Source organism: Poecilia reticulata, chromosome 3 (assembly GCF_904066995.2).
Source record: "Poecilia reticulata chromosome 3, P_reticulata-male-v2, whole genome shotgun sequence".
In the NCBI taxonomy this organism is placed as follows: Eukaryota; Metazoa; Chordata; class Actinopteri; order Cyprinodontiformes; family Poeciliidae; genus Poecilia; species Poecilia reticulata.
Genome location: NC_088832.1, coordinates 35389557 through 35417145, shown reverse-complemented (window position 1 = coordinate 35417145; position 27589 = coordinate 35389557). Strand labels below are relative to the sequence as shown.

At 39.9% G+C, this 27589-nt stretch overlaps 1 protein-coding gene and 1 long non-coding RNA gene across 2 annotated transcripts; both read left to right on the top strand.

Moving 5' to 3' along the window:
• The first annotated feature begins 83 nt into the window (after positions 1-83).
• Positions 84-26880, top strand: LOC103460749 (uncharacterized). Its single transcript, XM_081604883.1, has 13 exons — positions 84-296; positions 1093-1289; positions 4918-5055; positions 5156-5267; positions 5397-5583; positions 6142-6283; positions 6368-6523; positions 22688-22743; positions 23252-23427; positions 23511-23911; positions 23982-24078; positions 25259-25490; positions 25565-26880. The coding sequence occupies exons 1-13, from the start codon at positions 84-86 to the stop codon at positions 25771-25773; spliced, it is 2316 nt and encodes a 771-aa protein (XP_081461009.1). The 3' UTR covers positions 25774-26880.
• Positions 11152-12737, top strand: LOC145551195 (uncharacterized). The gene is made up of 2 exons (XR_014087039.1): positions 11152-11392; positions 12540-12737. It is a non-coding gene; the product is annotated as an uncharacterized LOC145551195 (long non-coding RNA).
• Positions 26881-27589: the final 709 nt, after the last annotated feature.

Here is a 27589-nt window from a genome sequence, read left to right as displayed (position 1 = left end):
AGCTGTAAAACGCTTTGTCACGTCAGTATTTTACTGCAACATGAAAGGTTTGAAGTGAGCTCAGATCCAGTCAGACCTGTTGGATGAACTCGGAGGGAACCGCCTCCAGCGTCTGCGGCGCTGAAAGCGCCGGGCTGGGCTCTGGCACCAACAGATCCGACCGGAGAGGCATCATGGAGGCAGGAGCAGCTGTGCTGCTGCTGTTGGCCCTGCTGGGCTCCAGTTCAGCGAGCAGCTTTTATGGAGACAGCATCAGCCTGGCGCCGCTGCAGCAGAACGCAGACGGGACGTACAAGGTACAGAGCATCACTGAACACAGAGCTGAGTCAGATTCTGCATGTTTCCTTTAATTCAGTTCTATCAAACTGGAGACAGGAATAAATCCTGGAGCTTCATTAGAAAAAACAAATCATGAAAAATGTTTGTGTCACATTTGAAGTTTGAGTTCGTTGGAGTTACTACATTCTGTTTCCTAACCGGAGAAACGAAACGGCCACGTCAGGTAGACTGGAAATAAACAAAAGGAGATATTTTTGGCACGCTGAACACCCGCGTCACCCAGACCTGCTGTCAAGCATGTAATGACTTATGTCAACAAAATGTCTTTGAATCTTATTCCATCTGATAAAACCTAAATGAAGAAAAACAGCTACTGAAGCTACATGCAGGTCGTGATCAAACTCCCGTTTCTCTTCACTTTCATTCCTCTAAACTGCTCTTCATCATCAGTTTTCTGAAGATTTTCTCTGGACTTTGGTTGTTGTTTCATCCACTTTCGGTTCTTAAACCTCATTATTCCTCAGCTGAACCCGTTTAGTCTGACCTGTTCTGCCTGATGATGCTTAAAAAAAGGGCAAAACCCAGAAAAGACCTGAGCCGGAACCCGGCAGCTGCATCATAAATCATATTTTCTGGCTGTCCAACATTTTCATATTTTCATAGATTTATCTGACTGGTAACAAAAAACCAAATATCTAATTTATTGGGATGAAACTGAGTGAAAAAGCAACAAAAGTCCAAAGGAATAAATCCAGGACATCAGGATGAAGTTTTCCAGAAACATCTGGATGTTTATGTTTTCGAACCCTGCAGGTGACTTTCTACCACCGACAAAACGGCAGAACCAGCTGTCAGAACCAGTCGACTCTGCTCTGTGATGGTGGGGTGTGTTCGGACCTGGACCGGTCGGCTGCGGTCCAAACGGACCAGGACTCTTTGGGCAGATGGTGCCAGGTTGAAGAACGCACAACAGCAACGTTCCAGCCCAATGGGACGAGTTTCATTCTGAGGTGAGTCCAGATCTCACCAACCAGAACCAGAACTGACCAACTAGAACCAAAACTGACCAACCAGAACCAGAACTGACCAACCAGAACCAGAACTGACACCAACCAGAACCAGAACTGACCAACTAGAACCAAAACTGAACAAACAGAACCAGAACTGACCAACCAGAACCAAAACTGACCAACCAGAACCAGAACTGACCAACCAGAACCAGAACTGACCAACCGGAACCAGGACTGACCAACCAGAACCACAACTGACCAACCAGAACCAGGACTGACCAACCGGAACTAGGACTGACCAACCAGAACCACAACTGACCAACCAGAACCAGGACTGACCAACCAGAACCAGGACTGATCAACCAGAACCAAAACTGACCAACCAGAACCACAACTGACCAAACAGAACCAGAACTGACCAAACAGAACTAGAACTGACCAACCAGAACCAGGACTGACCAACCAGAACCAGGACTGACCAACCAGAACCAAAACTGACCAAACAGAACCAGAACTGACCAAACAGAACCAAAACTGACCAACCAGAACCAAAACTGACCAAACTGAACCAGAACTGACCAACCAGAACCAGGACTGACCAACCAGAACCAGAACTGACCAACCAGAACCAAAACTGACCAAACAGAACTAGAACTGACCAACTAGAACCAAAACTGACCAACCAGAACCAAAACTGACCAACCAGAACTAGAACTGACCAACCAGAACCAGAACTGACCAACCAGAACCAGAACTGACCAACCAGAACTAGAACTGACCAACCAGAACCAGAACTGACCAACCAGAACCAGAACTGACCAAACAGAACTAGAACTGACCAACCAGAACCAGAACTGACCAACCAGAACCAGAACTGACCAACCAGAACCAAAACTGACCAACCAGAACCAGAACCAGGACTGACCGACCAGAACCAGAACTGACCAAACAGAACCAGGACTGACCGACCAGAACCAGAACTGACCAACCAGAACCAGAACTGACCAGTCCTCTGGTCCAGGTTTATCTGCACGTTTCAGTTTCCTGCAGAAATCGGTGACAGCAGATTAGCTGCCATACAGGCTGTTGCCCAGGGCGCCAACTGCTGAGGGGCGGCTGCTGCAATGGCTCAAAAGTACAATAAACAAAATGAAATAAAACCCAGTAGAAATCCACAGCACGACTGTTTTTGTACTGAAAGTGAAAATTCAGGAAATATAAACTCAGTGAGAAAATAAAAACTAAACCTAGTTACTGTTGAACCACAATCAGCTGATCCAACATCAGCAGGTAAATTAACGTTTAAATGAATTAAAGTGTATATTTTCAATCCACATCAGATTTATTATTATTTACATTTTACAGCTTTTTGATGCCCCAAAAGGCAGAAAGTTTATAATCTTATCTGTTTATTCTGTTGCTTTCATAACTGAATATGAGTCTCTGAACGGGAACACTGGGAAGATTATACAAGAATATATATATATATATATATATATATATATATATATATATATATATATATATATACACTTTGCTGGTAGTTTGAGTTCATTAGATGTAGAAAACGTTGCAGCTCTGCTCTAGTTTTATGTGGACAGTCTGACTTTCTGAGCCAATCAAAACAAAGTTTCCTGATAATGGTGGTGCAGCTGCAGCAGCTGCTGTGTGGCTGTGGAAATGATGAGGTCCAGATGAGGTCCAGGGTTTTATTAACATAAGACTTTTATGTTCTGTAAACAGTTTGGCAGGTTTAGACTGCAGGAGGAATGAAAATGTATCTATAAGGCGTCATTAATACACAATACAACCCTGACAAAAATAACCTATTATTGAGAGAAAATGTAAATCTGATTCAGGAAGATGGAGAATATTTCTGTCAAGCTCTCAAAGCAGCCAGTTACGACGTTAAAATAAAGTTTAAATACAATGTATCTAATGTCAGACAGGACATCTTAAAGGCTGAGTTGGAAATGTTTTCTCTCCACATCCAAACTGCATCCAATAATCTGTTTGATTACATTCAGTTTATTCATGCTGTATAAATGCACAGCATGTCATCTGCAGGCATTTTATTCCAGATTCTGGTTCATCTGATATGATCATCGTTAGGTTCAGTTTATTATTCAAATCGGTTTCATTTTGTTGCATCAAGTCGCTGACTTGGCAGTAATCCCTCATCCTGAGATGCATGTGGCGACAGTGGAAAGGTAAACTCCTCATTAACGAGAAGAAACCTCCAGCAGAACCAGAGCCAGGCTCAGTATGAGCGGCCATCTTCTTTGACCCACTGGAGGTTTGAGAAAAGAGATTAAAACATAAAAAGCCCTGATCCAGGAGTACTTTCTATTTCAAAGAAAGCAAAGAGATTAAAGTTGCCACACCCTGAGAAATGCGGTGGATTGTTGCCCCTCTGAGTTTCATTCCAACTCGGCGTCACGTCAACACCTGAATGTCTTTGTTTGGCTGACAGCTTTAGCAGAACAAAAGCAGAGAATAACAACAGCTGATGCTTCCTCATATTTACAATTTACCAGAAAGCTTTCAGGTCATGCAAATCTTTCTTTTGAAAACTTCTGAGAACTGAGAACCTTTTGTTCTCAGACGACTCGGTTATTATTACTGGCATTAGTACAAGATGGTTTTCATTATTAGTATAAGGTAAATTATGACGTTCAGCCTGGCCGTACATTAAACTGCTCAAGTTGAAGAACATTTTCCTGCCAAGTATTCAGGCCAAATATTTTATTTTTAAGCTGTGAGGATAAATGTGTTCAAAGATTCAGTGTAAACTGATTCCAAAGCATAACTTCACAAGATGCTCAACATTCCTCTTTTTAATGTTTTATTTTTCATGTTATCATTCATAATGGTACTATTTCATTTTCCTAATATTGTGACTTTATTCTGGTAATATAAGTTTATTCTCATATCATTATAATTTAGCTCTCATATTATTTTGCTTTATTCTCAGTTATTTATTCTCCATCATTTTACATAAAGTCCATGTTAATATAAAATATGTATAAGACAGTAAACATTAAATAGGATAGAAATATAGAAGCAGAAAAGTAACAGGCAGACAGAAGGATGTAAATTTACATTGAATGTGAAAACAGAAAAATAGGAATAAGAGATTATATGGGCGAATTTACAGGATTAAAAAACAAAGCTGTGTAGTTATTCAAAAGGTAGCATACAGAATTAAAACTTATAGAATATGTTCCTGTAGATAGTGCATTAAGCAACAGAATATTTACAATAATTTAAATTTTAATGACTTGTTGAGATTTTGGGAGCAGTGATGGTTCTGACAGCTGCTGGGAAGGGAAGGATCTGTGATAGCGCTTCTCTGTGCACCGTGGATGCTGCAGTAAATGTGTGTAATATGCAATAATCAAAGCTACTAAATATGATAATAATCATTATACACAAAAAAATCATGTTTGTCTCCCGTGTTGGCCGCCAGGGGGCAGTAGTAGAGCGACTATCAGTGACTGGAGCAGTAAATTAGGATTTTTCCAGGATTTATTTGGAGAAATGAAAAGGAAAACTTTAAAAACATTTAGTGTTTTAGATGAACGATGATGATGTTTTCACATCCTGGTTTTGACTTCTTCACTCTCAGAGGTTCCGGCTGCTGCTGGGACAATAATCTGGAGCACAAATCCAACTGGGAGAGCCACGCAGAGCTGGACCTGGGAGTCAGATCAGACTCCTACCGCATCAACAACTGTCCCGTCACCGCAACCGTGGCTTCCTTACGGTACCGGAAACCGCCTGGTTTCATCTAACACGGCTTGTTAGGGAAATACGGTTGAAAAGTACAGAGTTTGACCTGATGGGAAATGAAAATGTTCCTGCAGGGTTTCTCAGAACTGCTTCACCCATCTTCGCCTTCTGGCTCATGACCCAGATGAAGACGCGGTGAGATGCCGCTTCGCTTCCGGCGCCCCAGCAAACTTCGCTCTGGATGAGGTAATCTGACCCGATCTGATGTCAGATACTGTTTTAAACCTCACAGTATTTTACACATAGAGAGAGTTTTACAGATGGAACCATCAGGTGATTGTCAGCCATCTTTCTTTTTAAATACTCATTTTTCAGGGTACCTGTACGCTGAGAGGCTCAGGTGAGCTCCAACTTGGCCAACACGTGTTTGAACTGACCGTGGAGGATTTCTCCACCAAAAACGTGACGCTGACGTACGCAGACGGAAGTACGGCGACCCGGGAGGCCTCCAGCCCCGGCCTGCCTCCGCTCTGCAGCCTGAAGCTGCAGTTCGTGGTGGACGGTGAGGCTTCAATTCACCCGCTGAACCAACGACTCATTCAGCCAAATAAACCGCTTAGCAAGGCATCACTGAATTCTCACGAATATTCCCGAGTTGTTTTCATATACAGATTACAGTATTAAATGTATTCACGAATCATCTAGTGATTAAAGACAATTATATATATATATATATATATATATATATATATATCACCAAATATATATATATATATATATATATATATATATATATATATATATATATATATATATATATATATATACACATTTTACTTTATTTTGTTGAATAAAGTCTCTGGTTATATTAAATATAAAATATTATTATTATACTACATTATATTGTTTATTTAGAAGTATTTATAAACAAATAAAATAACATAATATAATATAATATAATAATATCGTTAAGCTGAATAAAAAGACAGCAGAAAAACTGGAGAAGGCGATATAATCATATTTGATCTAAAACATTTCTTACATTTATAACATCGGACGGCTTAATGGCTCTTGACCCATTTATCACTTTTGATTAAATCTTTCTGTGTTTTTGATTCAGTCCTCTCTCCGACATCGAGCTGCGTGGCCGGTGACCTTCTGCCCCTGTTCCTGTCCCGGACGCCGTCGCACGGAGACGTTCTCCACGCCAGCGTGGGTCAGACGCTGCAGCTCCACGCGGAGGCCCAGGCTCAGAGCGCGCAGTACGGGCCGCCGCGACGCCGCGACGCCGCTTCCTGCAACATTTCTGCATGCATTTACACACCTGTCCTGTTTACTCTCTGAAGGATCCAGGGCTTCCAGGTCAGCGGCCCCCAAAACGTGACCAAGGAGTTCAGACGCGGGTCGGACGGGAAAGCAGAGGTCACTCTGAGCTGGACCCCGAAGGAAAGCGACGCCAACAAACTCGTCCCGATTTGTTTCGCCGCAGACACGGAAACAACGTGAGTCATTTTATTCCACAGAAACGTCCTGATTTTCTCTTCAGCTGCTGTTCAACAGACCAGTGACGTTCAGGATGAGCGTTTTATTATTTTTAATTAGGGGCATGCCATAGCAATGCATAAGGAGAGCAGTACTGACTTGCGAAGCAAGTCAGTACTGCCTCCATGCATTGCATGGCAGGCACCTATTGTTCTACACCCAATAGAATGTCTCTTTATTATTAGGGGCATGCCATAGCAATGCATAAGGAGAGCAGTACTGACTTGCGAAGCAAGTCAGTACTGCCTCCATGCATTGCATGGCAGGCACCTATTGTTCTACACCCAATAGAATGTCTCTTTATTATTATAAAAATAATTTATTATTCTTCCGTTACCGTTAATGCGGCTCGTACCGCTGCATGCCGACCCACAAAAGTGGTATCAAAACGTGCGGCTCAATCCCGGCAAGTGAGCTATTATTTTTATAGGGGATCGGAGTTACGACGGCGACGTAAAAAGCGAAAAACGAGCGAAATTTCCAACTGCCGAAGCGCAGAGTGTAACTGACACCAACTGCCGCTTTTTTAGAGTGAGAAACAGAGTGGAATTTTGACCCAAAAACAATTTTGAAATCGCTCTCATGGCCGCAAAACTTGTGCTATTGGTATGAAAGTTGGTCAGGAAATAGCACCGCATGTCTGCTCCGGTAAAATGTTTTCAAAATTTTTCTAGGGCTTACGGTTTTCTGTCCAGGTGCTTCAGTGCAAAGTGACAGGACATGACCAACTGACGCTCCCTCTCAGTGTTTAATATAGGTTTTTGAAAAATTACTGAGCTCACCACACACCATTTTTCTCTCATCAGTGCAATTATTGTGAATGACCTACAGATATGAATCACAAGACTATCAGAGACGACAAGTAGCACTCTCATATGCTTCAAACGGTTTTTGGATCGGCATAACGGTTCCCGAACGGGAAGGGGTCGTTCAGACTGCTTTTTTCATTAAAAGTGACTGGGTGTTCTCTAAGTTGCATGAAGTGTCTCTCACACACACACAGCAGTTGGCAGAGGCTTGATCGCTATGGCAACTGCTGGTTTGGACTACAAGGTCTCTGTAGTTCTAAACATGGTGAAACACCTTAATACAGAGGGCAGAGCAGAAGGTCAGAACTACAACATGGCGGATCATTCAGTTATTACAGAGGAGGGCTGAGCTGGAATGTAGAGCTACTTGCTGTTTTGGGTATTATATTGGTGGATTAACCAAACCACTGTTACACATTGATTAGTGTGTCTATTTAAAATGAAGCTTACTGAAAATTTCAAAATAAAAGCCCTGACATTTTTCACATCAGGTTATTGGTCTTTTGGGCTTTATGGGACTGGTTTAAACAAACCAGAGTTGCACATTGAATTAGCGTGGTCATTAAAATGAAGCTTACTGAAAGTTTCAAATTAAAGTCTGCCTATTCCTCTAATATTATTGCACCGCCGTAGGCGGTGCAATAATATTAGCCTTTTTTATGATATTTATTTCTCAGGATAGTGAACTGCCTTGCGCAGCAAGGCAGTTCATTAACATTAGCACAAACATTAGCATTTGAGCCCCCTTGACTATATGCTTCACACGGTTTTCGGATCACTCTAAAAGATCCTGAATAGGATGGAAATGTTTGGACTGCTTTGTTCAGATAAACTAACTGCTTCAAACCGTTAGAATCTGTTTATCCCTTTGTGTCTCACTCACACGATAGTTGAGCTGCTCTTTAGAACTACAATGACTGAAGGTCAGAACTACAACATGGCGGAACTCTCAAATAGCACATAGGGATGAGCTGGCTCTTAGATCTGCTTGCTGTATGGGGCATTATTTAGCTGGATTAACCAAACCACAGTTACACATTGGATTAGTGTGTAATCCACTGTAAATAAAAAAGCTATTGTAAAGCTATTGTAAATAAAGCTTACTGAAAGTTTCAAAATAAAAGCCTTGACATTTTTCACATCAGGTCATTACTCTTTTGGCCTTTATGTGACTGGTTTAAACAAACTACTGTAACACAATGAATTGGTGTGGTAGTTAAAATGAAGTTTACTGAAAGTTTCAAAATAAAAGCCTTGGCATTTTTCACATCAGGTATTTCCTCTTTTGTGCTTTATGTGACTGGTTTAAACAAACTACAGTAACACAATGAATCGGTGTGGTAGTTAAAAAGACGCTAACTGAAAGTTTCAAAATAAAAGTCTGCATATTCCTCTCGTGTTAGTGCACCGCCGTAGGCGGTGCAATAATATAAGCTTTTTTTATGTTATTTATTTCTCAGGATAGTGAACTGCCTTGCGCAGCAAGGCAGTTCATTAACATTAGCACAAACATTAGCATTTCACTTCCGTTGACTAGTGTACTAGCACTTTTACCTAAAGTTAGCTATTAGCTAATTTTCTCATTTATTACACATGTATACTGAATGGAGCAGTAAAATTAAAACAACATGGTCCTGTTGCTCCACATGCTTCTGCCAGCATTTAGGCTAACATTAGCATACTGGCTAATTTTAGCTTATGCATTAATTTTAACATAATGAATGGTACAAGTACAGCTTAGTCAACATGCTTCTGCCTCTCCACAGGTTATTGACTACGTTGCAGCTTTCTTTAGCATTAACGCAAATTTTTAACATAACGCTGGCTCAAAGCCGACGGGCACACTTTGGCATGCCCCTTTAAAATTTCTGCAGGAATTTTCTAGTATTATAACATCTTCTTCCATTACCGTTAATGCGGCTCGTACCGCTGCGTGCCCACCCACAAAAGTGGTATCAAAACGTGCGGCTCGTTCCCGAGAAGGGAGCTATTACTTTTATTGGGGATCGGAGTTACGACGGCGACGTAAAAAGCGAAAAACGAGCAAAATTTCCAACTGCCGAAACCTAGAGTGTAACTGAAACCAACTGCCGCTTTTTTAGAGTGAGAAACAGGGTGGAATTTGACCCAAAAATAATTTTGAAATCGCTCTCATGCCTACAAAAATTGCTCTATTGGTATGAAAGTTGGTCATGAAATCGCACCGCATGTCTGCTCCGGTAAAATGTTTTCGAAATTTTTCTAGAGCTTACGATTTTCTGTCCAGGTGCTTCAGAGCAAAGTGATGGGACATGACCAACTGACGCTTCTTCCCCAGTGTTTTATATAGGTTTTTGAGTTACTACAGAAGGAGGGTGAACAGAGTGTTATATCTACAAGCAGGGCAGAGTTTTCTGGGCATTATATCACTGCTTTAACCCAACCACTGTTACACATTGGATTAGTGTGGCCATTTAAAATTAAGCTTACTAAAAATGTCTAAATAAAAGCCTGTATATTTCTTTGCAGCCTAACTAACTCCTAACTAAAGCCTTGACATTTTTCACATCAGGTCATTACTCTTTTGGCCTTTATGTGACTGGTTTAAACAAACTACTGTAACACTATGATTTGGTGTGGTAGTTAAAATGAAGTTTACTGAAAGTTTCAAAATAAAAGTCTGCATATTCCTCTCACATTAGTGCACCGCCGTAGGCGGTGCAATAATATTCAGTTTTTTTTACCTTTTTTTTCGCTCAGGATAGTGAACTGCCTTGCGCAGCAAGGCAGTTCATTAACATTAGCACAAACATTAGCATTTGACCCGCCATATTAGTGCACCGCCATTGGCGGTGCAATAATATTAAAGTTTTTTGTTATTTATTTCTCAGGATAGTAAACTGCCTTGCGCAGCAAGGCAGTTTACTGAAATAAATATCAATAAATATCCTGAGAAATAAATATCAGGGAAGACAAAAAGCCCTCTCATACACTTCAAACAGTTTTTTCATCGGCCTTACGGATCTTGTAGGGGAAGGGGTCGTTCAGACTGCTTTTTTCATCAAATCTGACTTTGTGTTTACATCAGTCTTATTTAAAATAAGCATTCTAGCAATTTTTAGTAACTTTTTCCTGTCAGGTTAGTACATTTACATCAGTCTTTCTTAAAATAAGCACTTTACCCATTTTTGCTTTGGTATCTGGTTAGTATATTTACCTCAGTCTTTCTTAAAATGAGCATTTTAAGCTAAGACCCTGTTCCTCCTTCTACTGTAGACAACTCCTGCAGGTAAAAAAATATTGTTACATCATATAACCCCTAAAGAACAATACTACTGATGCATTTTTGAAATAATAACTTTGTATTTGGAGAAAATTACAATTGATCACAAAAAAAATTAAATTAAATCTTTTTTTTAACAAAAAAATATTTTCGTACCAGTTTTTATGCGTCAAGAAAATAAAAAAAAATTGAAAAAAATCCTGACACAAATGATCATAATTCATTAATGCATAATCATAATTCATGCATTAAAGGGTTAAAGTAAGCAGTTTAGCTATTTTTTTTGTCTCAGGTTTGTAGACTGCCTTGAGAAGCAGTCCACTAAAATAAGCATTTCAGCTATTTTTTCCCCCTCTCAGGTTTGTAGACTGCCTTGCTCAGTCTCTTTTAAAAATAAGCATTTTAACTATTGTTGTTGCCTTTTTAACATTTGTTGTTTAGCAAAGCTGACCGGTCAACAGAAGAGTATGTCATACTCGCTGGAAAATGTCAATCTCCGATTGGCTGACACGTAACATCATGTATCTATGCCTGTGACGTAAGGTGCTAAATCTGCCAGCCAGCTGTGTTGACAGTCTCAAAAAAGCTATTTTGTTGCATTTTTTTAATTGTTGTTTTGCTGAGCTGACTGGTCAGCTGAATGACACGTCATACACGCTGGAAAATGCCAATCTCTGATTGGCTGACATGAATTCCCAAGCCGCTGAAGCTTCTGGAACTTTCTGGCACTCTCTGCTTCCGAGTCTGCTACGGTCAAGGTAAGACGTGTTTGTGTTTTCTCCATAAAATATAGTATTTTAATTTTTAATTTGATTAGAATATTATTGTAAATGCTTACAGTTGTTAGATTTAATGTGTTGTTTGAGAAAGTTGGTCGATTTTAAAAGTTTAATTGCTGTGGAATATTTCGTTGTGGCTCTGATTCCGTACTTGCTAGCTTGATGGAACAGGATTTTTCTGGATTATTACGGGAAGCTAAATGTTTGTACGCCCACAAGACGCTAAAGAATAAATTGCTGTGGTGTTTTTAATTATCATGTAATTTCTTTCGTATCTTTATATGTGATATATAGTCATATACCGGCATTATGTGAGATATTTTTCCACCTGGGAGGGTGCGGTTTTTATTTTGCTTGTGTTAGAAGCACAGCAGTGGGCAGATCCCAATGACTTCATACTACTGCGAGTCCACACCGATCGATGTGAGTGTTAAGGGCGTCTGGTTTATAGTTGAAGCTTATGTAGCTACGTTTCGCGAAGATGGTGGTTCGCAGTTGAAGCCTTTCAGGTGTTTTTGGGTGCGTTCACCCTGCAGCCTGAAGTGATCCAATTCTGACTTTTTTGGTAATTCCGATTTTTATTTTGTTTTTGCCCGGGCCGTTCACACTACCAGTAAATGCGACCTGTATGTGTTCTGCAGAGTGAACGGGCAAACGACCTGAAAGTGTCCCGCATGTGCAGTAGAGGGCGCAATAGCGTCCGCGTTCTCGGTGTTCCGCCAACCGCCATAAAAAGAAGAAGAGCTCAGTGTTTGCGGAAGTAAACATGGAGGCTAACGGTGGAGCATAGCTTACACATTTGAAGTTGTCTGACCGGAGCAGCATATTAACAGCTTAATCCTCATAGTCCTCATTTATTCATACAGTAAAAGACTTGGTTCATTTGGATAAAATTTATTTTTTAAATTAACATATTTAAAACCCTTTATATTTATTTGTTTAATCTCTGCTTTTTCATTATATTTTGAGCCAAGTTGTAAAATATATAGATGTTTGCAACAGTTGTGAAAAATATCTCGGTCCTGCTTACAAGCCTCAGAACTTCTAAAAAGTTTTTAAAAATTATTTAAAAAATGTATTTTTACACCTCTTTTTTAATGGCCATTTATTTTGCTTCTCATTACAGCTTTTCACTTGTGCGAGATGAGATTTGGAAGGTTTCCACTGCTGCTTGCTGAGATCCTAACCTCTGCATCACCACACCATCAGCTTTTTTATAGCTGGACTGTTACACGCTGGATTAATGTGGCCATTAATCCAATGTGTAACAATAATGAAGCTTACTGAAAATATCAAAATAAAAGCCTTGACATTTTTCACATCAGGTATTTCCTCTTTTGTGCTTTATGTGACTGGTTTAAACAAACTACTGTTACACATTGAATTGGTGTGGTACTTAAAAAGAAGCTAACTGAAAGTTTCAAAATAAAAGTGCATATTCCCCTCAGGTTAATAATAATATTACACTTTTTTATGTTATTTATTCTCAGCATAGTGAACAGTTCATTAACATTAGCATTTCACAGTTTTTGACTAGTGCACTAGCACTTTTACCTAAAGTTAGCTAATAGCTAATTATCTCATTAATTAGATATGTTTAGTATACTGACTGGAGCATGTAAAATGAAAACAACATGGTCCTGTTGATTTCAAATGTTACTGCCAGCATTTAGGCTAACATTAGCATATTTTAGCTTATGCATTAATTTTAACAAAATGAATGGTACAAGTACAGCTTAGTACCATTCATTATGAGGCTTCTGCCTCTCCACAGGTTATTGACTATGTTACAGCTTTCTTTAGCATTAATGCTAATTTTTAGCATCAAAACGCTGCGTCAAAGCCGACGGGCACACTTTGGCATGCCCCTTTAAAATTTCTGCAGGAATTTTCTAGTTAGGGGCATGCCATAGCAATGCATAAGGAGAGCAGTACTGACTTGCGAAGCAAGTCAGTACTGCCTCCATGCATTGCATGGCAGGCACCTATTGTTCTACACCCAATAGAACGCCTCTTTATTATTTATTATTCATCCATCACCGTTAATGCGGCTCGTACCGCTGCGTGCCCACCCACAAAAGTGGTATCAAATCGTGCGGCTCGATGCCGGCATTATTGCTATTATTTTTATTGGGGATCGGACTTACGATGGCAACGTAAAAAGCGAAAAACGAGCGAAATTTCCAACTGCCGAACCGCAGAGTGTAACTGACACCAACTGCCGCTTTTTTAGAGTGAGGAACAGAGTGGAATTTTGACCCAAAAATAATTTTGAAATCGCTCTCATGGCCGTAAAACTTGTGCTATTGGTATGAAAGTTGGTCAGGAAATAGCACCGCATGTCTGCTCCGGTAAAATGTTTTCGAAATTTCTCTAGGGCTTACGGTTTTCTGTCCAGGTGCTTCAGAGCAAAGTGACGGGACATGACCAACTGACGCTCCCTCTCAGTGTTTAATATAGGTTTTTGAAAAATTACTGAGCTCACCACACACCATATTTCTCTCATCACTGCAATTACTGTGAATTACCTACAGATATGAATCACAGGACTATCGGAGACGACAAGTAACCCTCTCATATGCTTCAAACGGATTTTGGATCGGCATAACGGTTCCCGAACGGGAAGGGGTCGTTCAGACTGCTTTTTTCATGAAAAGTGACTGGGTGTTCTCAAAGTTGCATGAAGTGTCTCTCACACACACACAGCAGTTGGCAGAGGCTTGATCGCTATGGCAACTGCTGGTTTGGCCTACAAGGTCTCTGTAGTTCTAAACATGGTGAAACACCTTAATACAGAGGGCAGAGCAGAAGGTCAGAACTACAACATGGCGGATCATTCAGTTATTACAGAGGAGGGCTGAGCTGGAATTTAGAGCTACTTGCTGTTTTGGGCATTATATTGGTGGATTAACCAAACCACTGTTACACAATGGATTAGTGTGGTTTTTTGAAATGAAGCTTACTAAAAATTTCAAAATAAAAGCCCTGACATTTTTCACATTTTATTGCTCTTTTGGGCTTTATGGGACTGGTTTAAACAAACCAAAGTTTCACATTGAATTAGCATAGTCATTAAAATGAAGCTAAGTGAAAGTTTCAAAATAAAAGTCTGCACATTTCTCTCGTGTTAGTGCACCGCCGTAGGCGGTGCAATAATATTAGTGTTTTTTATGTTATTTACTTCTCAGGATAGTGAACTGCCTTGCGCAGCAAGGCAGTTCATTAGCATCAGTACAAAAGTTATCATTTCACTGTCTTTGACTAATACACTAGCATTTTTACCTAAAGTTAGCTTTTGCTAATTTTCTCATTAATTAGACATGTTTAGTATACTGAATGGAACAGTAAAATTAAAACAACATGGTCCTGTTGCTCCAAATGCTACTGCCAGCATTGAGGCTAACATTGGTATATTGGCAAATTTTAGCTTATGCATTAATTTTAACATAATGAATGGTACAAGTACAGCTTAGTCAACATGCTTCTGCCTCTCCACAGGTTATTGACTACGTAGCAGTTTTCTTTAGCATTAATGCTAATTTTTAACATCATAACGCTGCGTCAAAGCCGACGGGCACACTTTGGCATGCCCCTTTAAAATTTCTGCAGGAATTTTCTAGTTATATATTTATTCTTCCGTCACCGTTAATGCGGCTCGTACCGCTGCGTACCCACCCACAAAAGTGGTATCAAAACGTGCGGCTCGTACCCGAGAAGGGAGCTATTACTTTTATTGGGGATTGGAGTTAAAATGATTACATAAATTAATAAAAACGAAAAAATTTGAGATTTTGTGTCTCACAGAATCAGTAATCTTTCTCTATGAAACACACACACAGGACTGTTTATGGCTGACTCAAAAACCCTTTTTAAATCCCCCTCACAGGCATAAATATCGCCCTATTGATCTGAAAGTTGGTCATAACATAGATACACATGCCTGCTCATGTACAATGTTTACAAAAATTTGCTAGGGCTTATGCTTTTTGTCAGGGTCCTTCAGACTGACGCCTGGTGTCTCCCAAGTATAGAAACTGTGTCTGAAGAGCATTTTCCCGCTCTTTGGCTCTCACAGCTGCAGGGGATTAATTACCATAGCAACAGAAGAACACAGTGTCTGGAACTGCAGCTCCCCAGGACTGCACTGTAGGGTTTACTGGTATTTACAACTTCTTGTGTTTTCAGCATTATACTACTGATTCAAGACTATAACCATTACACATATGTCCCCCCATGTTAAAATCTGACATAAATAAGAATAAATAGTTGATTAAAAGTCTGTGGACAGAAAATAACGTCGCTGCTCCTTTAAGGAACCAGCGGCACAGACGCGGCGCCTGGGTGATGCTACAGATCACAAACCTGACAGAGAGCAGAAGAGGATTCGTAGGAAAAGAGCGGTGATGAACGGAAACGCTTAATATAGTTGAGAAAACATAAATTACCTGGTCGAAAACTGACTGGGATTTAATGAGAACTAAGTTACATCGGTTTTGGTGAGTTTTGTTTTTATTTTCTTACATTTTCATCGTGTTGTACTTTTCCTTTAGCAGAGAGCTAAGGCTAAAAACGTAGCCGTTTGCAAGGAAATACTCCGTCATAAACTGTTATCAGGTTAATATATAAACTGTTATCCGGGTAATATATTGGGTTTATGAAGAATTTATTTGAATAATTTCAGGATTTAAAAAGACTTTTTTCGTGTTTGTGACCTGTTACACAGGTCAGGTTTTTTGTTGGTTGGAAGCTTGGTCGGAGCAAGGATTGGTCTGCCATGTGTGACGCAAGTAATGACAGACAACATGCTACTGATGCTCCAATAGCATTCATGCTATTGTTAGCATTTTGGCTCATTTTAGCTTATGCAACATACTAAAATGAGCAAAAATGCTCATACTACCGTACGAGTACAGCTTAAGAAAACATGCTTCTGACTCCCCGCAGGTTATTGACCACACTGAAGCTTTCTTAAGCATGATTGCTTAATGCTAATTTTTAACATCATAACGCTGCGTCAAAGCCGACGGGCACACTTTGGCATGCCCCTTTAAAATTTCTGCAGGAATTTTCTAGTTATTTATTATTCTTCCGTCACCGTTAATGCGGCTCGTACCGCTGCGTGCCCACCCACAAAAGTGGTATCAAATCGTGCGGCTCGATGCCGAGATGGGTGCTATTACTTTTATTGGGGATCGGAGTTACAACGGCGACGTAAAAAGCAAAAAACGAGCGAAATTTCCAACTGCCGAAACCCTAGAGTGTAACTGAAACCAACTGCCGCTTTTTAGAGTGAGGAACAGGGTGGAATTTTGACCCAAAAATAATTTTGAAATCGCTCTCATGGCCGCAAAACTTGTGCTATTGGTATGAAAGTTGGTCAGGAAATAGCACCGCATGTCTGCTCCGGTAAAATGTTTTCAAAATTTCTCTAGGGCTTACGGTTTTCTGTCCAGGTGCTTCAGAGCAAAGTGATGGGACATGACCAACTGACGCTCCCCCTCAGTGTTTAATATAGGTTTTTGAAAAGTTACTGAGCTCTGCACACACCATATTTCTCTCATCAGTGCAATTATTGTGAATAACCTACAGATATGAATCACGGGACTATCGGAGACGACAAGTAACCCTCTCATACGCTTCAAACGGATTTTGGATCGGCATAACGGTTCCTGAACTGGAAGGGGTCGTTCAGACTGCTTTTTTCATGAAAAGTGACTGGGTGTTCTCAAAGTTGCATGAAGTGTCTCTCACACACACACAGCAGTTGGCAGAGGCTTGATCGCTATGGCAACTGCTGGTTTGGCCTACAAGGTCACTGTAGTTCTAAACATGGTGAAACACCATAATACAGAGGGCAGAGCAGAAGGTCAGAACTACAACATGGCGGATCATTCAGTTATTACAGAGGAGGGCTGAGCTGGAATGTAGAGCTACTTGCTGTTTTGGGCATTATATTGGTGGATTAACCAAACCACTGTTACACATTGGATTAGTGTGTCTATTTAAAATGAAGCTTACTGAAAATTTCAAAATAAAAGCCCTGACATTTTTCACATCAGGTTATTGGTCTTTTGGGCTTTATGGGACTGGTTTAAGCAAACCAGAGTTGCACATTGAATTAGCGTGGTCATTAAAATAAGGCTTACTGATACTTTCAAAATAAAAGCCTGCATATTCCTCTCACGTCAGTGCACCGCCGAAGGCGGTGCAATAATATTAGCCTTTTTTATGTTATTTATTTCTCAGGATAGTAAACTGCCTTGCGCAGCAAGGCAGTTTATTAACATTAGCACAAACATTAGCATTTGAGCCCTCTTGACTAAATGCTTCACACGGTTTTCGGATCACTCTAAAAGATCCTGAATAGGAAGGAGATGTTTGGACTGCTTTGTTCAGATAAATGAACTGCTTCAAACAGAATTCTGTTTCTCTCTTTGTGTCTCACTCACACGATAGTTGAGCTGCTCTTTAGAATTACAATGACTGAAGGTCAGAACTACTCTCAAATAGCACATAGGGCTGAGCTGGCATTTAGACCTACTTGCTGTTTTGGGCTTTATATAGCTGGACTGTTACACATTGGATTAATGTGGCCATTAATCCAATGTGTAACAAAAGTGAAGCTTACTGAAAATTTCAAAATAAAAGCCTTGACATTTTTCACATCAGGTATTTCCTCTTTTGTGCTTTATGTGACTGGTTTAAACAAACCACAGTTGCACATTGAATTAGCATAGTCATTAAAATGAAGCTAACTGAAAATTTCAAATTAAAAGTCTGCATATTCCTCAACTTTTAGTGCACCGCCGTAGGCGGTGCAATAATATTAGCGTTTTTTTATGTTATTTATTTCTCAGGATAGTGCGCAAGGCAATTCATTAGCATTTGTACAAAAGTTAGCATTTCACTGTCTTTGACTAGTGCACTAGCACTTTTACCTATAGTTAGCTTTTAGCTAATTTTCTCATTAATTAGACATGTTTAGTATACTGAATGGAGTAGTAAAATTAAAACAACATGGTCCTGTTGCTCCACATGCTACTGCCAGCATTTAGGCTAACATTGGTATATTGGCAAATTTTAGCTTATGCATTAATTTTAACATAATGAAAGGTACAAGTACAGCTTAGTCAACATGCTTCTGCCTCTCCACAGGTAATTGACTACATTGCAGCTTTCTTTAGCATTAATGCTCATTTTTAGCATCAAAGCGCTGCGTCAAAGCCGACGGGCACACTTTGGCATGCCCCTTTAAAATTTCTGCAGGAATTTTCTAGTTATAAAAATAATTTATTATTCTTCCGTTACCGTTAATGCGGCTCGTACCGCTGCATGCCGACCCACAAAAGTGGTATCAAAACGTGCGGCTCAATCCCGGCAAGTGAGCTATTATTTTTATTGGGGATCGGAGTTACGACGGCGACGTAAAAAGCGAAAAACGAGCGAAATTTCCAACTGCCGAAGCGCAGAGTGTAACTGACACCAACTGCCGCTTTTTTAGAGTGAGAAACAGAGTGGAATTTTGACCCAAAAACAATTTTGAAATCGCTCTCATGGCCGCAAAACTTGTGCTATTGGTATGAAAGTTGGTCAGGAAATAGCACCGCATGTCTGCTCCGGTAAAATGTTTTCAAAATTTTTCTAGGGCTTACGGTTTTCTGTCCAGATGCTTCAGAGCAAAGTGATGGGACATGACCAACTGACGCTCCTCCTCAGTGTTTAATATAGGTTTTTGAAAAATTACTGAGCTCTGCACACACCATATTTCTCTCATCAGTGCAATTATTGTGAATGACCTACAGATATGAATCACAGGACTATCGGAGACGACAAGTAGCCCTCTCATATGCTTCAAACGGTTTTTGGATCGGCATAACGGTTCCTGAACTGGAAGGGGTCGTTCAGACTGCTTTTTTCATTAAAAGTGACTGGGTGTTCTCAAAGTTGCATGAAGTGTCTCTCACACACACACAGCAGTTGGCAGAGGCTTGATCGCTATGGCAACTGCTGGTTTGGCCTACAAGGTCTCTGTAGTTCTAAACATGGCGGAACTCCTTAATACAGAGGGCAGAGCAGAAGGTCAGAACTACAACATGGCGGATCATTCAGTTATTACAGAGGAGGGCTGAGCTGGAATGTAGAGCTACTTGCTGTTTTGGGTATTATATTGGTGGATTAACCAAACCACTGTTACACATTGGATTAGTGTGTCTATTTAAAATGAAGCTTACTGAAAATTTCAAAATAAAAGCCCTGACATTTTTCACATCAGGTTATTGGTCTTTTGGGCTTTATGGGACTGGTTTAAACAAACCAGAGTTGCACATTGAATTAGCGTGGTCATTAAAATGAAGCTTACTGAAAGTTTCAAATTAAAAGTCTGCCTATTCCTCTAGTGTTAGTGCACCGCCGAAGGCGGTGCAATAATATTAGCCTTTTTTATGTTATTTATTTCTCAGGATAGTGAACTGCCTTGCGCAGCAAGGCAGTTCATTAACATTAGCACAAACATTAGCATTTGAGCCCCCTTGACTATATGCTTCACACGGTTTTCGGATCACTCTAAAAGATCCTGAATAGGATGGAAATGTTTGGACTGCTTTGTTCAGATAAACTAACTGCTTCAAACCGTTAGAATCTGTTTATCCCTTTGTGTCTCACTCACACGATAGTTGAGCTGCTCTTTAGAACTACAATGACTGAAGGTCAGAACTACAACATGGTGGAACTCTCAAATAGCACATAGTGATGAGCTGGCTCTTAGATCTGCTTGCTGTATGGGGCATTATATAGCTGGATTAACCAAACCACAGTTACACATTGGATTAGTGTGTAATCCACTGTAAATAAAATAGCTATTGTAAAGCTATTGTAAATAAAGCTTACTGAAAGTTTCAAAATAAAAGCCTTGACATTTTTCACATCAGGTCATTACTCTTTTGGCCTTTATGTGACTGGTTTAAACAAACTACTGTAACACAATGAATTGGTGTGGTAGTTAAAATGAAGTTTACTGAAAGTTTCAAAATAAAAGCCTTGGCATTTTTCACATCAGGTATTTCCTCTTTTGTGCTTTATGTGACTGGTTTAAACAAACTACAGTAACACAATGAATCGGTGTGGTAGTTAAAAAGACGCTAACTGAAAGTTTCAAAATAAAAGTCTGCATATTCCTCTCGTGTTAGTGCACCGCCGTAGGCGGTGCAATAATATAAGCTTTTTTTATGTTATTTATTTCTCAGGATAGTGAACTGCCTTGCGCAGCAAGGCAGTTCATTAACATTAGCACAAACATTAGCATTTCACTTCCGTTGACTAGTGTACTAGCACTTTTACCTAAAGTTAGCTATTAGCTAATTTTCTCATTTATTACACATGTATACTGAATGGAGCAGTAAAATTAAAACAACATGGTCCTGTTGCTCCACATGCTACTGCCAGCATTTAGGCTAACATTAGCATACTGGCTAATTTTAGCTTATGCATTAATTTTAACATAATGAATGGTACAAGTACAGCTTAGTCAACATGCTTCTGCCTCTCCACAGGTTATTGACTACGTTGCAGCTTTCTTTAGCATTAACGCAAATTTTTAACATAACGCTGGCTCAAAGCCGACGGGCACACTTTGGCATGCCCCTTTAAAATTTCTGCAGGAATTTTCTAGTTAAATTTTAATCTTATTAGTTCCTTTGGATATGCATAAAAATCCGAGTTAACACTAATTAATAGTGATTTAAAAAAAAAAAAGATTAGCATTTTTCTAACTGCGTGTTTGGACCTTAATAGATAGAAAAAAAGGAGAAGTAAAAAAACGTAGAGATTTCTGAAAATTTGTCATTTTTCAAACTCAGAAATAAATTTTTTTTAGAAGACTTATGAGAATTTTTCTTGGAAATGTTTGACTTTTCAAATTCAGAAATTTTCCATAAGTTTTATAAAAAAAAAATTAGATTAATCTCAAAATTTCAGAATTTTTCACACAAAAATGTACTCTTTTTTTCCAACTACAATGGCCGTGATACGTCATTGTTGAAAACATAAAAGTATAATTCAAAATGCTGCTGTACTGAACAGTAAACAGCTGTAAAATAATTAAACACTCATGTTTATTGTGGAAATAATGCAAATACTGGACAGCATATAGATTAATATTAGAGAATAAATTAAGGTTAATAAAATATGAAATTGTAACCAAAAAGTTTGGTGCCAAATTTTCAAAATATAATTTCCAAATATAAATAAATAAAGCATTAAATTAAAAACAGCAAACAGGAGCTTGAACTGATGTTTAAATGATAAAATTTGACCGTGTCTAAAATGTAAATTTGACTCACTGACTGGATTGAGGCTGAGAAGCAGCATTCAGTTTCTACGCACCACAAATCTGGAACAAACTTCCAGAAAACTGTAAAACAGTTGAAACACTGAGAGCCTTTAAATCTCAACTTAAAACCCACCTGTTTAGAGTTGCTTATGGCTAAATTAGGATTAGAGTGCAGGTTTTGATGTCTTATGTTTTTAATGTTTTGATCTTTACTTTTTATCTATTTATTAATTTCTTTTTATTCCTCTTTCTAATGACGTAAAAGTGGTGAGTGACTGAGGGTCATCGCGCGCACAGAAAAATAAAATAGTAAAAATAATGCACAAAAATATGTGTAGGACGGCAAAGTCCTAGCGCAAAATTTCGTGTGACAGGTGGACGGAGCCTGATGCTGCAAGGCTGGAGACGTTGTCCTGTTAGGGACGGGGCCTGGATAATACCTGGATAATACCTGGATAATACCTGGATATTACCTGGATAATACCTGGATAATACCTGGATAATACCCGTGTTAAACGGACGAAGGAGTCCAGCAACAACAGGCGCTTAGATTCCGTAACAAAAGTGTGTTTTTATCTTTTTTTAATCTTTTTTTTTTTTTTTCAAAATCTCTCTCTCTTTCTTACTGTTTAGTCAATGTCACATGCTGTTTTTATTTTTATTTCATTATGTAAAGCACCTTGAAATGCCTTGCTGCTGAAATGTGCTATACAAATAAAATTTGATTGATTGATTGATAATGTTTGTCGTCGAGTCATAAATATTCACAAAAGAAAACAAAAAGTTGTCATAATTTTGATCTGCAGCTTTGGCATCTAAAAATGAAACTGAAACAAAAAGTCCAAACTCACCAAGCAGAACTCTTTTTTTTTCCCCACATTATTTAGATGTTATCTAATTCTACTGGTTTCAAAAGGACTCCAACTTGTTTTGTTTTCATCCCACAGCCAATCAGAGATGAGATGTGTTGTTGTCATGGTGACCCACACCGCCGTCCTGCAAGGTCTGCTCGTAATAATAATAAAACATTACACACGCACACACACACACGCACACACAAAAGCTAGAAGGATAGCAGGGAGCAATCATCTTTTAGGAGAAGATGATGGTCTGTCTGTCTGTCTGTCTGTCTGTCTGTCTGTCTGTCTGAGGATAAGCAGGAAATCATAAAGAGGTGGAAAATAATGCAAGAGCAGGTTCTCAGAGATTAATACAATTTAAATTCTAGTGAACATTTAACACTGGCATTGGAAAACATTTAACAAAACAACAGAAACAACAAAGAAAATGAATCATAAAATCTCTGGAAACAAAACTGTCCTTCAAAAAATGGAATCAGTTGAGACCAAATCACCAAACTGAAGACTTTCATCATCCAGTTTTTGGTAGAAAGAAAAACAGGAAATCATGCAAATGGAAATGATTGAACTTATTTTAATTGATCATGTGATTAACTGATTAATCACTTATTGTTGCAGGTCTAATGATCACATTATTCCTGTGATTTCCAGGTAGAGCCTCTGTTACCTGCTTGCAAAACAAGATGACGGTGGCCTTGGAGAAAGCCTCCATGCCAGACATCAGTGAGGAGTTTCTGTCACTCAGAGACCCGTCGTGCACGCTCACCACCAACGACACCCACATCCTGGGAACCATGTCCTTCAGCACCTGTGGCACAAAGCTGGAGGTGTGGAATAAATCATAACGACCTCGGCCCGATTCCTCTCTGCCACTTTGCTTTTTTCACTCTGATGTTTCACCTGAAAACAGGACAAAGGAGACTACATCGTCTTTAAGAACGAGATCCACTCCATCGTGCGGTCCAACGAGATCATCATCCGGAGGAACAATGTCAAAATCGACTTCTACTGCGAGTTTCCCAAAACCATCAGCGTCTCCAACTTCTACAACCTCCACCAGGCCGACTACATCTTCACCGAGTCCAGCTTTGGCAGCTTCGGCTACAGCTTCGAGATATTCCAGAACGGCAACTTCACCAGCAGGGTGCCGCCCGACGCCTACCCGGTGCAGGTCAAGATGATGGGGATGATTTACATGGGCATCCAGGCCGTGTCGGAGCTGCCAAACGTCACCTTGTTTGTCGAGTCGTGCAAAGGAACTCCGGACAACAACCCTGACAACCCCATGTACTACGACCTCATCAAGAACGGGTGAGTCCTGCTGCTCAGAAACACTCGCTGAGGACGCTCAGAGAAACGCTTATCATCTGTTGTCTTCCAGGTGTGTCAAAGACGAGACGGTTAAGATCCACCCATCAAACCAGACGAACTTCAACTTTCAGATGCAAATCTTTAAATTCAACGGAAATTATGACCAGGTAGGTCAGGGAGGGAAAACCAGAGCCTTCCAAACTTACACCATCCGGCTACTGGAATTTTGTTCTCTACTAATCCAACCACTTCATGGAAAACCCTTCATGATGCTGCCACCACCTCAACTTCACCACCTGACATTTTTGACACTGTAGCCAAGCAACTCAACCTTCGTCTCACTGTCTACTACAATCCTATTTGACTCAAAGGTCTTTATTTCTCAAATTTAATCGATCCACACTGTGATCAATCAAATAAACGCCTGAAAGCTGATGCCAACTTATCGTCCTCAAGAGATTCTACATGCTAGCTGGACATTCAACCCAAACATTGATCTTACTGGAGTGGAAAGGATTTGTTTGTGAAGGCAGTTCAAACATCAGTCATCAGAACCATCAAAGCATGTCAAATATGCTTTGATGTTAAAGTTGATATGAATCAGAGGCAACTCTAAATAGGCGGGTTTTAGTCTGGATTTCTGTTGTTCGGTTTTCTGGAGGTTTGATCCAGATTTGTGGTGCATAGAAGCTGAATGCTGCTTCTTCATGTTTAGTTCTGGTTCTGGATCCAGATCAGAACCAGAACCAGAAGACCTGAGCGGTCAGGAAGGTTGATACAACAGCAGCAGATCTTTAAGCCGTTCAGTGGCAACAGTATTAGTCCGTTCTCTGAGCTACAACAGGATGAGGGTCTTACTGGAACCTCAACCTTTTAATCCTGGAAATGTTGTTCAGGTGACAGAAGGCTGACTTTTTAATCGTGTTTATGTGTCTCTGAAGATTCAGGTTTGAGTCTTTCATTACACCCAGGTGGATTCATTCAGTCACCCGGTGACTATGAGGGGTTGTCGGATTGAGCCTGGTGGTATCCCGTATCCCACCTGTGACTTTTGCTCGTTCCTATTGACACAAAGAAGTCTCTGTTCTTTATTTAAGATTTGAACCAATTAAGTTATTAATAAAAAGTTTTTATTATGAGGCATGTAGCTGCTGGAGATGTTTGACCTGTTTGGGTCTGATACTATTAAGCTATAAATATAAACTATGAATCACATCAAGATATTTCTAGATCCCATCCTGAGAGTGGCAACAGGTCAACCAAACTTCTTCCAGATCAAACCCCAGAGATCCTCTGGTCAACAGTAAAGGAAATCCTTGTTTTTGTTTCCCGTTCTTCACGTTCCAGGTTTACATCATCTGCAACGTCATCCTGTGCGAGCCTGGGAATCCCTTTTCCCGATGTGCGCAGGGATGTCTGAGCGAGCCGTCTCGCCGTCGCAGACGAGGGCTGAGCATGGAGACCACCGGGCACTACATTACCCAGGGTCCTCTGCAAGTGCTTGGGCCGGCTGATTCCAGTTCTCCAGTGGAGCACAAGAAGATAAATGCAGCTCCGAAAGGCGACACGGCTCCTGAAGGTTAGAGTCTGAGCGACTTGACGGTCGGGTTTCCTGTGTGAGGAAAAACTGAACATTTTCCTGATGTCTTCCAGGGAATTTTCCCGGAGTTGTTCCAGAACCCAGATCGGACGGAGCAACCTGGAGGTTCAGGGAGGTGTTTGCCTCCAACATCACCACGGTGGTGTTCGGCAGCGGCTTCGTCCTGTCGCTGGTTCTGCTGGCCGTGGTGGTCCGCTACTTCAGCAGGAGGAGGAGAGCCGAAGACCAGAGCTTGCTCATTGAAGACGAGTTTGAGAAATAAACGGCTCCCTGCATGAGAGCCTCTGGGAAACAGATGAATTAAAGGAGACAAACTGAACCATCTTTTTTACCCAAACCACAGGTCTGAGATCAGGTTTGATCAGAATCAGGTCCAGGCTTTTAAACCTGGTTTTACAGAAAACGGTGAAAAGTTTCAATCCAAACCACTTTTTAGTGTAAGAACCAACTAAGATATTTTGTTTCTAAGTACAGAAATACGGCCCAATAAGCTGTCAGTAACTGGGTTATTATATATATATATAAAAAAAAACAGTTGATGCAACAATCAGAAGTTTATTACAGTTTTTTCACTCAGCATTTAACATTTTATTCCTCACCAGGAAAGAAGGGTTTAATTTTGCTTTATGTGTTTCTAGACCAGCCCAGAGTTAGTTTGTAACAAATAAAACCTGTTTTCTGATCAGATCCAGTTTTTTTAGCCAAACAATCACTAACCTAAATGGCCGATTAGCTCCAACTCAGACTAAACTCCAGATTGAAGCTGATCACTGAGATCTTTGAAGCCGGACGCCTCAGAACAAAAACAAAAGATTGTTTTTTTGAGTTCAGACCTTCAACTATCAGGTTTCAGTAATGTGTCTCCTATAATTCATGTTTCCTTTTTTCATGCAGACAGCCTTAAGATATTTTATCTAAATCTGATATAATAATTTGGGAGTTTTTATCAGTTAAATCAAAACTTATTTTGCTTTGCAAACAATATTTTAGAGGGACTTCTGAGCTAAGGTTGCTTTCAGTGCTTCAGATTTGCAGATCACAGTTTTCTTGCCAGCAGAAATGATCCAACAGGTGGACAGATGCGAATGAATCAGCTGCTTTCAGATGCTGAGCGTGAGAAAAACCAGCTGATCGGATCTCTGACCCGGTTCCACTTCATCTGCAGCAATGCTGCAGCTGAAACTCGATCAGCTGGATGCCTTCATGCTACTGTCCTCATCAACACCTCCAAATGTTTTCATGGCCTGATTAGGTTGTCAGGTTATGGAAACTAAATGCAGCATTTTAAGGGAGTTCATGTTATCAAGATTTAAATTTTTCCTACAGTATGTATACATTGGTTATGTAATAAAAAGCTTATGGGATCCTGTGTGGAGTGTTTATTGCTTATTTCATGTTTCTAATTCAGTTGAATTGAAATTCTGACATCATTGATGAGATTATTTGGACGTTTGGGGAGAAAAGGAATCAGACCTGAAGATCTGACCGGATTCTACTGAGCGACTCAAAAAGTCTGAGCAACAAAATCTGATCAGGTTTTGTTGATGTTATCTTAAAGTCTAGGCATTGATGTATTAATGTATAAATGTTTGTGTATTTGTAAGTGTGGATGTGTGAATGTGGCTTCAGTGGAAGTATGATGAAAAGTACTTAACAAAAATGCTACATAACTTCAGTCCATTTGCTAAAGAAAAATCAAAAGCTGTTTTTAACTCTTTATCTTTCATTTACTAATAAAAAATAGCCTGGTTTGGGATTCAAACCAGAACTCAACTGGTTTGAATCTTACATAAAGAACAGGGATTTCTTTGTTTCAATTGGAAACTTCTCATCAGAGAGGTCAAAGGTCACATGTGGGGAAGTCAATGTGAACCTCCTATTATAACCGTCCTATTCAATATTTATATGCTTCCGCCGGCTCAGGTTATAACAGGAAATAAGATTAGCTAGCATAACTATGACGATAGCCAGCTCTACATGATGTCACCAGGTGACCTTTGACCCCATCCAACCACTGAACAGATGCTTAAAGCGTTCTCTCTCACACAATAATATATTTGGGAATCAAAAAAAGAGTT

Bases quoted from the DNA above. Each gene is read 5' to 3' on its own strand.
- LOC103460749 (XM_081604883.1), top strand. From the start codon at position 84: ATGAACTCGGAGGGAACCGCCTCCAGCGTCTGCGGCGCTGAAAGCGCC. The intron at 22,744-23,251 runs GTCTGCTCGTAA...TGTGATTTCCAG, and splicing joins CCACACCGCCGTCCTGCAAG to GTAGAGCCTCTGTTACCTGC. The intron at 23,428-23,510 runs GTGTGGAATAAA...ACCTGAAAACAG, and splicing joins CCTGTGGCACAAAGCTGGAG to GACAAAGGAGACTACATCGT.